The 16,783-nt window shown below is 37.3% G+C and overlaps 1 protein-coding gene across 1 annotated transcript in view; it reads left to right on the top strand.

Annotated features, from left to right (window-relative positions):
* Nucleotides 1–16,783, top strand: part of LOC135467111 (cysteine-rich motor neuron 1 protein-like) — a 73,770-nt gene that overhangs the window by 41,120 nt on the left and 15,867 nt on the right. The window contains 3 exon segments of the mRNA XM_064744871.1: nt 733–915; nt 6,560–6,733; nt 14,487–14,603. Coding sequence (XP_064600941.1) covers nt 733–915; nt 6,560–6,733; nt 14,487–14,603 — 474 coding nt within the window.

The raw sequence follows: 16,783 nt of genomic DNA, 5'->3' as shown, positions 1-16,783 counted from the left end.
TCTTTCATGTCAACAGCCAATTCGTATCCTTCATACATATTTGTAAAAGTCCCAGATTGTAGAAATGGAATTGCCACCTGTGCTTTTCATTTGGATATGCTTGACTTCTTATATTTATACATGCAGTAATACTGCTGCCAATACTTCAACAGTAGTAATACTGGATCCGAAGGCTCTTGTTGGTTTTTCTTCATAATCTTTACAGCCTTGTGAGTACAAAACTTATGAATACACTGTATTTGTGCTGTAGTAATACTAGATCCGAAGTTCTAGGGTCCTTGTAGGTTTTTCTTTCAGAATCTCTACAATTTTGTATTCACAAGACTTGTCAGTACTTGTACAGTAATCAGTATTGGAACTGAAGTCTCAAGGTTCTTGTTAGTTTTTCCTTCAGAATCTGTACAGTCTTGTGAGTTTAAGACTTGTCAATACTGAAGTGTCAAGGTTCTTGTTGGTTTTTCTTTCAGAATCAGTACAGTCTTGTAAGTTCAAGACTTGTCAATACTGAAGTCTCAAGGTTCTTGTTGGTTTTTCCTTCAGAATCAGTACAGTCTTGTGAGCTCAAGACTTGTCAGTACTTGTACAGTAGCTATACAAGAACTGAAGTCTCAAGGTTCTTGTTGGTTTTTCCTTCAGAATCTCTACAGTCTTGTGAGTTCAAGACTTGTCAATACTTGTACAGTAGTAATACAAGAACTGAAGTCTCAAGGTTCTTGTTGGTTTTCCCTTCAGAATCTCTACAGTCTTGCGAGTACAAGAACCATGAGTATGCTAATGGTGAGGAATGGAGACTGGACAAGTGTACCTCCTGCATGTGTCGTAATGGTTTGACCTTCTGTAGGGCGGAGACCTGCAACACCTCCCTGTGTGTCTATAACCTGGTCCCTGAGGGGCAGTGCTGTCCTGTCTGTAAAGGTGAGTACAATTGTTTTTGGTTAACGATACATAAATGTCCAGATAGCTTGCTGGGGGGAGGGAAGTTTTTTTTACTGATACGCCTTTTTTTCATTAATTACCCTAACTGACCAGAAATTTCGCTACAAAAGTGGATTTTTGGAGGCAATTAAATGTCACATAATATTATTTTTTCCAGTATGGTATCATCTTACCATCCAAACAAACTTTAAAGCACCTTTCAATAATCAAAAGAACTCTTACAATCTGGAAAAATGAGGAAGTTAGTCATAGACGAAATTTATGGTCATTTAGAAATTTGTGGACTTTTCTCAGGTAAATCTTACTTTATTGCTGCCCAGACAGCCTATGGCTTTATTCAGTGTCCAGTAATTCTCTCTCTGCAGGTATGTGTGCAGCTTTGTATAAATGATCAGGTGCTTGCAGTACATTTTACTAAGTCAGAAGTGTAGGAGGGTTGATTGGTGAATTATTTGGGATTACTAGATTGGTTGATCAGTTGGTTATATTTTTGATTTGTGATCTTTTATTAACTTGGGCTATTTGTCACCACCTTTCAAACTGTGTTAGTGTGAGAAACTGTGAGAATCTTTCAAACAAAACTTATCAAGAAGAATAGTTGTTTTCCCTGGGCACTTCCAGGTGTCCACTGCCTCAAATCCTAGGTGTAATAATTATAATACGTAATTGGAATATTTTATCTAAAAATAAGTAAGGAAGTTGTTGGCTTTAGTATGGTTTTTTGTACTTGCTCTGTTGAAGAAATTAGCATTTGTAAATGGTTAAAGGCTGATGGTGGTTTAAGTTTTAAAATTACCTGAACCAAAGGATGCAGCTATTCATAAGGGAGTGTTTGGAAGATAACCTATGGTGAATGATAGGCCTGTCTGACTTCTGGAACTTTCGAAACACTTTGTCGATGTGTTTTAAGCTGCCAAAGACCTTGTGTTATCCCATTCATTATCCGGTGTTTCACCTGTAGCCTAGATTTCTCAACACCTGTGCTCAGGTAATTGTATGAAGCTATCAGGCAAGATGGATGACCTGCGAGAGACAAATTGTTGAGAACTTGTTAGGCAACCTTTCTACTGGTGTTACAGTCATGTGCACAACAACAACACATTCACCTGATGGCCCTATTCTTCAGTCACACTGATGGACAACAGTCTTTTTGATAATTAAATCCTGGACAGTCATGATCTTCACCATGTTTTACTGTAGCAATCTTATTAAAGTGATGTCCAGTCAGTGACACCGTAATTGAGAATATGAAGTTGACCATCCTTAGTCCATAATGTGGACTCATTCATCAAGGTGTTGACCATGTAGTATCACTGTAACATGTCAGAATTGTCACCATCACCTGCCAACTTAGATATTTACCTTTTAGACCAGGTTGATTTGTGTCCTGGAATCCAGTTAGTGCCCCAGGTGCCAAACGAGGCACAGGTTTGACACCTGACAGTTTGTAAAGTGTTAACACCAGAAAGATGGCTCCATCACACTGAACTAAGAGGAATACGTTGATAGAATACCTTTATTCTATGCTTTTTGGTAAAACTGTTAGGACTGTTAACCCATCTGTAATATATACATGTATACTTGTAGAATATAATTTTTGTTGTGCTATTTTCTATTTGATAATATGTATATGAATAATAATAAAAATATATATGATATATTTTTTTATTTAGAAACCAAAAGTCTTGGGTATATAATGTTTTTGAAAGCTTGATTTTGTGGTTTGTTGTTTACCTTGTACACTGTGCTTGTACAGTAAAAATAACACCAATCAATCATGAAACTGAAACAGAGTTAGGCCGAGATCAGATGTCAACCGTTGTAAAAGATGCTGTAAGGAGTGATGCATTATACTTGTAAGTTAAGTGACATAGGCCTTGCTTTTTCCTGTTGTCGCGGGAATTGTTGGTAGAAAACGATAAAAACTCCATTCTGCATCAAGTCACGAAATTCACCTATGAACCTATGAAATTGTCTTGTAAACAAAGTGGTACAAAATTTTTCTCTTTGTGATTTACATACATTTAGCTTATCTCTTTTTTATGTTGTGGGTTTCTTTAAAGCAGAGTTAACAGTTTATCATAGAGCAAGGTGGTGTAATGGAATGAGAAGAGCTTTTAGTTTGAATTTGTGCCTGTCAGCATTTAAGTGGTGTGGGTAACCAACATGTGTGTTAGTATGAGGGTGGCTGTAGTGAAGAGTTGAAGTCAGTGGCTTGGTGTGGGGCAGCTTTTGGGTGGTTCCATCATTTAGACCTCTATTATCAGCTATTGTAACCTCACATCACATCAATTAAGCGCAAAAAATGGTCGCCTTTGCCAATTGTTAAATTACCCCAAGCTTGCTGTCTTTTACAGAAAGAGTTGGGACAAAACAGATGCCAGTAAACAACCTTTGCACACCCTATTTTCTGTACTTACAGTTGTAGTCTGGTGGTCTATGTAGATTGGCGAACTGGGTGTTTGGGGTTGTAAACCCTGCTCAGTACTTATTTCCGAGGCTGTCATGCCAGTGATTGATATATTTAGTGTCATAAGTGATTGTGAGACTGTGGAGAAAAAGGCTTCATTGTTGTCTAAGAGCCATGTTAGCTGACTGTCTAAGTCCCGGTTACAATGTGGGCTTATTGTGTTGTCTAGTCTGAGCTCACAGATGGTCGGGGAGGTTGGTGGGGGGGGAGGGGAGGGGGACAGTGGTTTTCAGTTTCCTGGGTTTTTGTCATAGACATTACCACACAATGACCAAGTTCATCAGAGAGTTTTGTTGAAGGATAGATTTTTGGATTGTCGTAGTTTCTTCTGAATTATTTTCACACTAACACAGTTTGAGAGTTGATGGCAAATTAGGGTTATACTAAACTCTCTGTCCATGACACAGCTATTTTCAGCCATTACTGATTGTGGATCTGGTTTCTGAAACCAGGTAAATGGTGATCTCTTATCAAGATATTCTCTTTTTAACAACAGGTTTTATTTTCTTGCCCTACCCTTCTATTCTCAGTTATAAGGGAGAGTATAATAGTGCCATATCTGAGGACTTTGTTGCCCATAAATCTGGGTTAAATTGGGTGAATTCAGACTTGTCACCTGTACATTTACAAGTCCAGAAATATGGCCCAGTGAGGTAACAGGTGTTTACAAAGCAATAATGTTTAGAAAACGTGTCAAATTTTCAGTCCTATGAGGTGGAAGATGTTAATACTAATAGTATAAGTAATAGCACTGCATAATCTGCTACACGTTGAAAGATAAGTAAGTTTCTTACTTATGTAGTAGTGTGATTTGGGTAGCTGCACTGAAGAGGATTGGTTTATAATTTGGATACAGAAAAGGGACCTATTAGAATATAGCTACAAGGAAGAGAAGAAAAAATTACGAAAAACAAAATGTCACTACTCTTCTGGTTATTGGTGTGTAAAGCATTAAAAATGTGGATATGTAAAATGACCATCTATTTTTTCAATCAATCGAGCACTTTGTTCGTCAAGGTCAAAACTTAAGACCAAATATGATGGAATCTACACAAGCATAATGTGAATCAAATAAAGTTTCCGACGATCTGGACTGAGTTTTATTTAAGTCTCAAGAAATTGGACTTTTGAGTGTAGTGAAATAGAAATATACGTGTATCATCAGAAAACATCTCAGCTCTGCCCGGTTTCCTCCTACCATACATAATGATAAGTGTAAAATATTCTTGAGTACGTCATAAGACACCAATCAAATAAATAAGTAAATAAATAAATAATTTCAGATGTTTATATGCATACTTAAAATGAAAACCCCGGGCTCTGCCCTGTTTCCTCCCACCTTAATTCTGGCCGCCGTTGTATAAGTGAAATATTCTTGAGTACGGCATAAAACACCAATCAAATAAACAAATAAATAGAATGAAAAAAGGAGAGAAAAAAATGATACCCAGTTCTGTGATTCAGAGGTAATGAATCTTGTAGATAGTAAAGTTGATAATAGTGAGAGGTTAAAAATTCCTCTTTTCAGGGCTCTTTTGAGATGTCCAGTGAAGCCTATAGCTGTGAAGCTAAGCAGGAGTAGGTGCTAAAACCTGTGTCTACTCGGACAATGCTGGACATGTTTTGGGGGCCCATTGATGTGGGTGGACTGGGATAATGGCTGTGGCTGTATGAGGGTGCAGGGGCCAGAGATCAAACCTGGACACTGCCCCTGTCCCCAGAGATCAATGAGCCCTGGTATGAGGGGAACCTGTATATATCACTCCCATATGAGGGGTTATACCCCTGTGGCCACTCAGATCTGGTGCGATTAGCCATGACCCTGCCTTTCACCTTAGTTTGCCCAGGTTTCTTTATGCCCCGGAAATAAGCCGCTGGGCCAACAAAGCTGGGATCTATCAGGGAAACTGATGAGGGCATTGACAGCTGGCTCAGTGCTTTTCGGTGTGAAGACAAACATGACTGTCATACTAAGTTACCTGTTATAAGAGGGCTTTCTCCACACCCAAGACACCTGTTTGCCGAGCTATTTGCTTTCTATTGTCAACAGATAGATTAGTTATCTTTTGTTGGGGGGGCTCAGACACTGACCCTGGCCAAAACCCTACAGCAACCTTTTTTTATTAGTGCCAAATAAAGTAGAGAAGAATTGGTAGCTAGCTCAGGGGTTTATTGACAAGGAATATCAGTAGTGTTATCTTAAAAAACAGTACTTGTTAATGTACACCTGTGTCCACATGACATAAGACAAATCTTTAGGGCTTTGTCCTGGGAATGAATAGTTTGAATATTAAAAGTGATGAAATAATTGTGAGACTAAATTAGAGTGTGTGTGTGTGGGTGTACGATGGTCATGAACACCTGATGAGATGGAAGGGGTAAATGTTAAGATCTGTTTCACAAAGCCATTAAGCACTGTTTGCTTGCTGCTATTAGGAAATTAAAGTGGAATACTAATACCTGACTACATTCCTCTGGCAGAGTGATTGAAGGAGTGTATGCTAGTGGACATGGCTATTTTGATACTTCCATCCTCTCCTGTTGAACTGAAGAATGTTTTGAGTCAGTAAGAATTAATAATTACACAGTAACCTGTGGATGGTTGTGGGTTTCCCCAGGGCTCTGCTCAGTTTCCTCCCACTATAATGCTGCCCGCTGTTGTATAAGTGAATTATTCTGGAGTATGGCGTGTCAAATAAACAAGTGTCAATCTGCAAATTTTATTATGGGGTGGTATATGGAATTCAGAAAGCTAAATTAACAGAATAAAATTGATTTCCTGCATTATGTTCTTGGGTGGGTTTTGATGTTAATTTTCTCATTCTCTGGGTAGTATTCTCTCAAAGTCGTAATTGGAAAACAGCATGTTGGAAGTGTATGTGAGTATATATACCTACATGTTTGTGAAGCTTTGACAAGGTCTGACCTAACCCTTGATTCATCTAGTCACTATATAGCATTTGTCAGTCACCAATCATCAAAAAAGGTAGTATGGCAGAAAAACTGGTGAAATGTTGAAGGGAAGGAATGATGGCTTTCCAGTATGAAATTTCAAATATTTAAAATCACCCATCATTTTTTTTTTTTTTTTTGGTTAATATTTTGTTGAAATGTACTTTACCTGTTTACATGTAACTGTTATTATTTTGGCAGGTTGTGTATCTGACACTGGTCTCCTGTACAACAACTCCGAGGTGTGGAAGCAAGGGGACTGCGTCACATGTCGCTGTGACGCGGGCAAGCCTCTGTGTCAGGCGGAGCTATGTGCACGCCGTTGCCAGAAGCCCCGCTACATCCCAGGCCAGTGCTGCCCCATCTGTGATGGAGGTGAGTTTGCCCAAGAATACACAAGAACAAATCAATACTTACATGTTACTTAAACGTGTTAATCTATTTTGTATATACCAGCGGATGAGCAATGCTACTCCTAAAGTATCCTCACCCTAAATCCTCAACTCTTTTGCATATGAAAGACTCGCTTTTACTGTAATTTATGCACATTTTCAATTTGATTTTAGATACAAACTACATTTTTTAGATTAACCGGTTTCAGGGCTTCACAAAAAGTATTATTTTTATCAGTTAACACAGAGTAATACCTTCATAATAGGCTTAAATAAACACCTTGCAAACATGTGAACAGGTTGATGAATTGCAATAAATTTTGTGAGTAATAGATATGACATAGAATAAAAAGAACAAAAGCTAGCCCCTAAATTTTGGAAGTGAACATTAACCACTAAATCTTGGCCATGAAGTAATTTCAAGTTAATCAGAGGTAAAGTTCTTTTTAGCCCCAAAGTGTACAATGAAATTTAAACCAATATTATAAGAGAGAAAGTATAAGAAAACAACTTCTTTGAAAAAGTTTGTGGACATTTACGTAACTTTAATGTATACAGACATGAATATATAAACATAAAAAATTATTTTTTTGCAAAAAGTATTGTATTAATTGTGTCCAGAAAGGCAGAGAAAATGTAGCACAGTAGGTATACGTGTCAGTGTAAAACTAAAGGAAATTGACAAAATTGATTTGCCTGGTAAACCGATGTTGCTGATGACAGCAGATACTATTGTAGTGAAATTTGGTGCCACAGGGGTGTGTCAGAACTTGATATATCATGTATATGATGATTAGTATTTGGTCTAACGCTCTACATGCACCTGTATGCAGGTAAATCATGACTGCTCATAAAGGGAGAGAGATCATGCAGCAGTATTTTCTTGAAAAGAGTATTCATAGAAAATTCAATAATGATTTGACGCACCTTGACTGTATTATTTTCTTTTCCAGTGTGTATGTGTTATTTTCACACCGCACGAGCGTGAGTGGTCAGTTTGATGAGTGATCAATCCTGTACACTTGTATCAAATTTGCGTTAATTTGAAGTTGGTATTTTCCAAATGCCACTGCCACATGTCAGAAGCTTGTGGTCAGTTGTTAATCCCTATGTGTGAATGTCAATAGGCTTGTCAGATTGGCCACTTGGCCATTTGTGCTGACCACTGACCACAGGCACATCACTCCCCACACACACCCTTCCCCTATCCAGGTGAGATAAAACCTGTACAGGTAATACTTGAGGATTAACCTAAACCAGAGACCACAACAAATACAGCTCAAGTGATTTCAATTCCCAGATAAACCATTAACATATGGTTAAGTAGCCATTTGCTGGGTCACAGGCATTAACTAAGGATAAAGCTTTCAGGTCATCTGTTGAGTTGTTGGGGGGCTCTGTAAGGGGCTGTTTAGGTATCTACATTTATATCATCTTTAATAAAAAAAATTATACAGTTTACGTGAGAAGGCCTTGATTGCTCCGTGTGTTCTTCTCTTGTGTGTTTATCATATTTTTGAATACCTTGACACTTATCTTAGATATATTTGCAGACAATTATTAAACACTTTATGAACACTTTTAAACTACTGTTTCTGTTGTATTCACTGATTGATTTTGTAATCTCTCTTCTGCCCTCACTAAAGAAAGCTGGCTTCTGACTTTGCGAATTTGAGGCAAAGGTGCAAGAGCATTTCCAGTATTGAATTTCTATCAATTCTGACAGTAAACTGAGGAGTACAGTACTTCGCTTTTGAGAAGCAGAGCAGATATTAATGATACCATAAACTCAGATATGTCAACCTGAATGAAACAGTGCCAAAAGTGAACCAATCACTCAGTAAATCACTTAGTCATAACATGTGTACAGGGGTTTGTTCCCAAGCTTCTTGTATGAAAAAAAAGTAGCATTTTTTCATGATACTAAAATTTCCGTTGAACAAGCTGGCATAATTACCCCTATAAAGTGCCTAGCTGTCATCTGTTCGTGTAAACAAGGTTTAGCTGGGTTAACTGTGGCATGTCTGATGAAGTGACAGGTACACAGGTAAGACAGGCTGAGTGGACCTGAAGTGATTGCACCTGGCCTGGGGCTGTCATCTTCTCACCTGTACTTACTACAGGTAAACCTGTCACTGCCCGCAACATAACCTCATTCGGACAGAAGCACTAATGATTGCATACCTGTCCAGAAACACAAAACCTATGGGACTAATTGACCGGCACTCTGTCCCCTTAAACTTGTCTTTGAAGCGCTGTGATCGAGTTTATATTCCATGGTAATGAACACTGAATGCAGGATCCACATGTATATTATTTATTGTAGATGACAGTAAACAAGTATATTTATGAAGGACAAGCTACAAACGTTTGGATTGATGATTTTACAAATCCTTAAGTTTTTTTGTGGAACAACAAAATTTCGAATTTATTAGACATTGCTGAAGTTCAAAAGTACATATGTAACAGCCGAAATTCAAATTAATCATGTTTATATAACAGCTAAAAGGTCAAATTTTCATGTATTATGTAAAGGCTAAAGTTCACATTTACTACATAAAGACGGGATTAACACACATCTTTAAGAGTATTCATTTTTTGTACAACCCACTATGTATGTGTAGATAAAATTTGAAAAGTTTATTCAGAGATTTTGAAACACATGAATGTATGCTGAGAAAGAGAAGTACATACAAGTACGAGTGAAACATCGTTGATATATTCACCTTTGAATCTATACATGTGAGCACATTTGTGCATTCCTCAATGTGGCAAGCGCTCCATGCTTTCATAGAATACAGGAGGTGGGCTACGTGTATTACATACCAGAACATTTTATGTAGGTTACAGGCTTTTATTACAAACCCTGATTGACAACTATTTGTGAAATGTCAGTTAGCCAAGAGATCAAGGTTTACACATCCTACATATCTCAACAAATTGTTGAGATAGACCAGAGGTAAATATTCCAAATTTTTGTGTATGAAAATTGATTGACAAATGTACTCTCCCAAAGTGTGAGAAGATGAGAACATTTTTTGTCTGAATTGGATATGGTATTTGGTAAGGTTAGTGACAAGATTGACCTTGTTTTTGACCCAAGCCAGACAGGCCATTGTTTTACTACTAATCTCCTACTGCTGGAATGTCACACATTTCTCCTGTATCATCGGTGATCAAAATGTTCGCATAATAAAAACCTACATACAACTCTCTCAGTTTAATGGGCTTCAGTATAACATAGAGCATATCAGTCATGTAAGGCGAAATTATGCCTTGGACTTAATTGTGTTCACTTGTCAGTCCTATCATGTTTGAATTAAATTCACATTGAGAAGCAGGATTTCACATGGCACGAACTATATATCCCATTTTTTGGACAAAGTCGTTATTGCACATATCAGTATATACTTTCAAAAGTGTCAGTGAAGAAAACCTTTTGTTAATTCTTTTCAGCCAGAACCTTAGTGATCATATAATTATTCAGTGAAATTCATGATATTACAGTACTTGTAAATTGGCTTTACGTTTAGTATTCAGCATAAGACTACATATGTATCTGTATGTTCCTCTATGGCAGGTTATGAGTAGCTAACAAACTTCATACAGTGTGCTTACTCATAAAACAGGGTAGGAAGAATTGACCCTCAACAGCAGCAGGAGCCTCCGTGGCTCAGTTGGTTAGCGCTAGCGCAGCGTAGTGACCCAGGAGTCTCTCACCAGTGCAGTTGCTGTGAGTTCAAGTCCAGCTCATGCTGGTCATACGTGAGAAGGTCTGTCAGCAACCTGCGGATGGTCATGGGTTTCCCCCGGGCTCTGCCTGGTTTCCACCCACTATGATGCTGTCCGCCGTCATATAAGTGAAATATTCTTGAGTACTGCGTAAAACACCAATCAAATAAAGAAATAAATCAACAGCAGCGTTGTAACGAGGGAATATATTCCAAGCCTGTGCATATTCATCAACTCTGCAGGGTGTTTACGTTTTAGTTGTGTTCATAATTTTACAGGGATACAGAATTAGTGCTGATTAGAGATACGGTTTCCTGGGTTAAACTTTGCAGAGTTGGTCACGCTTGAATAATATCTGCCATACTTAAAAGGATATGCCTATCTCGCACACCAGCCAGTCAGAATAGATTCTGTATCCCTTAAATCTGCATTTTCTGATGATTGATACTTGTAGTGGATCAGCTGACATGCAATATACATGTACTTATCGGATTTTCTTTATTGCTAATGTACATGTAGATAACAAGATAGATCTTTTACTACATGTTTTGAAGGTACATAGACATGTAATTTGTAATAATGCAAAAGCATACATACACAGAAAAAACTGAGAATTCGCATATTTGACGTTTCAATATTTGAACAAAATTTTATTTTTCATCTTCAAGATATCTCAATTTTTTTCGGAGTATCTGTGCTTTTGCATCATTGCTAAGCTTATGGGTGGGTCAACACGTTTTTGTATCTTGTAACTTGGCCCAAATTTCATATGTGTAAAAGTTAGATTTAAGTTTGCGCTTTTAGTTTATAACTATCTAATTTGTCAAGATTGTTCAAACTAAGGCAGTTTCCAAGAAATCAACATGTAGCAGTTCAGTATAACTGAATGTTGTTTTCTTTTTTTTTTTCAGAAAAAAATAATGCACTAAATCTTTAGCACAAACCTTATAATGTTGACACAAATATCCTATGATACTTACAAATACAGTGTCTTTATAAAATTTTTACTTGTAAATGTAATTTTCTCTGTTACAGTTAATAGGTGTCACTAGCGAAATCAAATTCTCTGTTAAGAATGTCTCAAATTACTGTTTTTCTTGTACCTGTACTAGTTGTAAAGTTTGATAAAGTTTGACCTGCTTTATAAATTTTAGAAAGTTTATTACCAATTTTGAATGGTAACATATGCACAGGCAAGGCTGCTAGATGTGCTCTTTTAAAATGACATAAAAAATTAGATTGGATTTGCATTGATTGATGTATTAAATCTCTGACATAGCCGCTTTAGTCAATCTCTGTTTCTTCTGTAAAGATTGTATAATTTTGTACAGTTCCAAGGGAAAATTCGAGTTTACCAGTGCAATTAGAAACCTAGAGATTGCAGAATGTTTTTTGTTTGATGAGTTGCAGTGTAGAGATGATGTCTTGAGTCTCTAAGCTAAGCTGCCTAAATACCACAGACATCAGTTGATCAATCTAGACTATGACTGACAGGTGAGAGATCGGTGTATATCGTCACACCTGTTTGTCAGTAGCACACACCTGTGTGAGGAGCTAAGCTTTGATAACACTGATACCCTCTATCTAGCCGGAACCCACCAGGGGGGCCATTGTCAACCTGATGTCATTAGACACAACCCCAGTAAATCTCCCCCAATCTTATTGTTCCTGGTTGTTAGCGTAACAATGCTATCCTTTCATGATCGCATAGATCACCAGAAAATTGCACCTCTTTAATCGCTGCAAAGACGCAAGGCTTCCTGTGGCCATTCACGTCAACATAAGTTACTGCGTTGGGCAAGAAGAAAATGCAGTGTTTCAAATTCCTTGGACGTGTCATTGTGGTTTTCATTGCAGGTATTGGATAACAGCTCTTAACTCCTCGTTTCTCTTTATGGGACTTAAATGGCAATGTTTTATCACTGAAATGGAGAGTGTCATAGACACCATTGCTGACATAGTCAGATACTTGTGTAGATGTGTCCTCCTGTAGACATCACACATATGTCTTAGTTACATGACACATTGAGTGAGTCATTATTCTTCTAAATCCACAGGTAATCTTTTGTCTGCTTTTGCGTGTTTAGGATCTAGATTTCAAGAGATTCTCTTCAGGCATTTCTTGCATGGATGCTATCTCGTAGATTTCAAATAGTTTTAGGTGGTTTTTTTTTTTGTTAGGCATCAAATTTTATATTGTTAGCATGCCAAAACCATCTCAAGGGCTCTTGTCAGCATGAAGTAAAACTGGCCACTTCACAAACATGATTATCTCAGAGTGAAGAGTAGGGAGCAATAAGAGTGCATTACCCTTAAGATTTGGCATAGAGTAGGTTAGTACTTAATTACAGGGTTTAGCCATGTGGAAACCAGAGCCGCCAAAAATGTAAATAGCTGTCAGAATTTTGGCTCAAATCTTGAAGTATTTTGTTTTTTTATGTTTGTGTTTCCTCTCCTACCCCCTCAAGTGAGTATCTGAAGTTGCTCGGGTATGATTTCAGGAAAACGTGCTTTACCTGGGGTGTCTAACAAGCTATATGTAGCAACAGGTGTGTGTGTGTGTGGTTTTTTTTTTTTTGGTTTTTTTTTTAACGTAGAGCGGATTGTTACCATTAAGAATCAAGTGGCCGGTGCAAACATCAATCTGACAGCTAGCTCAGTCCTAGCTTCCAGGTGGTGGACAAATATTAACATCGTGATTGTCGTGGTGTTGTCAAATATTTCAGTTCCCTACAAACCTAGTCTCAGTGTCAATAAATAAAGAATATTGGCAGCTAAGTGAATGTGGCAAGCAAACGTTATACACCTCTTAGAATTGTGCTGTCGGTTTCCCACTTTGGGACAAGGTTACTTCCCCTTTGTTTCACCATGCACAAGAGGTTTTCCAGGAACTTTTCAGAAATCTTCAAAGTCTGTCATTATTCCTATGAATTGTGGAGTTTAGTCATGGTATTATTTATGAAAAAATTTCACAAGGTAGCTAAAATAGTTTTGTTGAAAGATGTCTCCTGGAGTTGTATTGTTCTCAAGTTAGTGAATGTTAATAACAGTTTGCTGCATTTTGACAGAACTGTGAACTATAATGTTTAATGGCTGGTGAACCCATCGTTTACTGAAGAGTTCAGGTTTCATTATTAAAGCATTCCACACCAGTTAAGGTGAATTTTCATGGATTTATATACAATTTGTACCTCACACATCATTACCCATAAAGATTAATTTAGTTTCTTTTTTGTTTTTTTTTTTTTTCAAATTAATGTGTACTGATTTAAAATTATATGGGATGACCTAATACTCTTAATTCGCTGATTTTGGACTGGTGAGGTAACGGAGAGGGGACAATGAAATAGCACTTTGAGACAATGAATTAGATATTTGTTAGGAACGTACATGTGTGAGTACATGTATTGTTAAAGGGAGGACTACACATAGACAATGTAAGTAGGCCTTTGTAATATGTGGATGCCCATTTAAATATCATTGCTCAGCCCATACAGTTGTGCAATAAACTATCACATTGACATCAGCCTTTTATCAGAGGCTGCCATTTTCCTGCTTTGTACACATGAAATTAAAGTAGCAGTTAGTGATCCAGTGCCAGTTTTTGTCTTCATAACAAAAGAGTATCAATAACGGAAATCCGAAATAGCAGCCCAAGTCGGCTCTGCTCAGTTCTGAAGTTTTTCAGGGCATTGAAGTGTTCAGATGTTTTGCCAGTGTTCAAGACGATGTTGAATATGTCAAGGAATACTGGAAAACAAAATTGCTAAATGTGTGACTTTTCCTGCACAGCGTCACAGGAATTGCCAATCCAGTTTTTTTAGTCGTAGATAAAATTGTTTCAAGTTTGAATTTGCATGGCTTTTGATTTTTCAATTTTACAACTTTTGTAAATTGTATTTAAATGTTGAGGAAGATTGAAAAAGGTTGAGGAATGAAGGTCTGTAAACTTATTTTGCTGTTTTGATCATAAATCAGGTGAATGTTTGTGGTTGTTGTTTCAGAAGCATCTGTGATCACTCAACCTGCCCACTGTCCAGACATGAGTAACTGTAGTGCGGTGTGCCCGGGTGGACTTCAGAGGAACGCCACAGGCTGTTACATCTGCAAATGTAAACCAGGTGGGTGGTGAAACCATCTGTTTTCTAATTTGTCACAGTTTTAGTGACACCTTACATCATTTTTTCAACATTCTTAAGGAACATTTTAACTGCACATTCTCATCACTTTAAGATCCAGTGTGATGTGAATTTGAACATATAAGAGTTTCTCTGCCTGCTATGTTGCCAGGAAAATTCTTTCCTCTGAATGAATAATATACGTAGGTATATTTTGTATCAAATTTCCTATTCATATTAAAAGTTTTTCTGATATATATAAGTCAGGTAATTTCCTCTGCCTGGTTTCCTCCCACCACAATCAGGATAATGCTGGCCGATGTTGAATGCCCTAATTCTTTAACCTTTTCAACCACCGCAGCAACCAATATTATGAAATATTCTGAGAACACTACTATCGGGTGCAGAGAAAAATAGGTTGGAATTTTTATGAAGTCTGCATATTTAGTGACACAAGCAAATCATTTTTACCCTCAATTTCATAATAATTGCGTGCATGGATTTCTCTAAAATGTGCGTTTTGTGGTTGAAAAGGTTGAAGATTTACAGAAAGTGAAATATTCTTGAATATATGATGTAAAACACTAATCAAATAACTAAATGAATAAATAACTGAGGCAAGTTCACAACAGTGTGTGCACTCTTGGAGACTGAATGTTTGTATGTTGTATATTTGAAAACACATTTCTTTCATTGTATACTTCACATTTTAGCTTATGCTTGGTTGAACTAAACAAGCATCATGTTAAAGAGGTTTAAAAGAACAGTGGAAGCCATATGTGTTTAAAGTTTCACTATTTAAAGGGAGAACTATTTTAGTGTAACGCAGTAAGACTTTTATATAGGAAACAGAAGAGAACGCATTGTTGCATTCAGACCCCTGAAAAAAATAAAGAAGAAAAAAATACATATTGGCAATTTTAATATCATGTTACTTGAGTGTGCAGACCTTCATGGCACTGCCTTGTATTTCTGTCCCATTTGTAACTGTACCTAACAATAAGTGTGTTCAAACTCCTTATGGGCTTAATTAACTTTTCTGAAAGATAACAAATTTTATGGTCCAGTGTAGAAGAATTTGCCTGTGCACGCATTGAGCATATGTCAAACTGGCTTATTCGTACAAACAGATCACCTGGGAAACCTCAATAAATTAACCCTCCCATGTACAGTTTACCTTTTAACCATGACGTCGTTAAAAACAGGTAAAGTAGTGTCAGGGGCTCAACTGTAAGCTGACCCCTGGAGAAGTAATAAACTTCTTTTTTTTTTTTTATGAATGAAGTTTGTGAATGGCCATTGAAACACTAGAGACTCTGTCCGGCATGTCAGGGGAGATGTGTGGTTCATGTTTTTGCTTGTCAAATATTTAAGCGGCAATTGTGACAGGTTGAGCCAAGAGTGTCCCCATTTCTCTGTGTGTTCAATACTCGTGTGCGTTCATTTCATTGACACTATTTGTCTAAGCTCTCAAATGGCCCTTAATGAATACTGGATATTGTTCCCTGCTTTACAAGGGCCTCCTATTGAGTTGACAATATGCTAACTATCAGTGACTACAAAAATAAAAAAAAAAAGGCCACAAAATCTGGAGAAATACTCAGTATGTACTCATGATCCGAGTGTTTAATGGAGTATGGTGTGAATCCCAAATGCAAGAGATTGATAATATAAGTGCCCTTGATCAGTGACTTGTAATCAACCTGTGTAGGAAATGGAAAACTCTTACAGTGTATACATAGATGACTCAAGAATGGCTTACCTTTGACAAAAAAGACAAAAAACACTGTACCTTGACAATTAATGGACAGACTCCCTGACGGGCCTGTCAATTGTCTATATAACAGGAGCTTGTGGTGTTTGTCTTATTTGGTCAGCAGTGTATAAGTGTATTTTTTTTTTGCTATAGCTGTTAACAGTATTTCAGGGTTCTTTAATGAAACGTATGTACATAAGAGTAGTGATTTTTTACAGTGTTGTCACCAAGAGTGACAGATACACATGAAAATCATTCAGTCCAGAGTTACTGCACGCAAGCTAATAATGGCATGAACTAAAATTGTATTACTCATTGCTGGCCATTTGCAGCTCTCCTGTCACAGTATTTCATCCACATGGCTGTGATTTAACAATTGAAAATATGAGCTGGTGATATTTTCGCCAAATGTGTGGACCAGGACGGG

The sequence above is a fragment of the Liolophura sinensis genome, chromosome 6 (assembly GCF_032854445.1).
Source record: "Liolophura sinensis isolate JHLJ2023 chromosome 6, CUHK_Ljap_v2, whole genome shotgun sequence".
NCBI lineage: Eukaryota > Metazoa > Mollusca > Polyplacophora > Chitonida > Chitonidae > Liolophura > Liolophura sinensis.
Note: the sequence above shows the minus strand (reverse complement) of the source record. Positions and strands in the feature narration are given on the sequence as shown.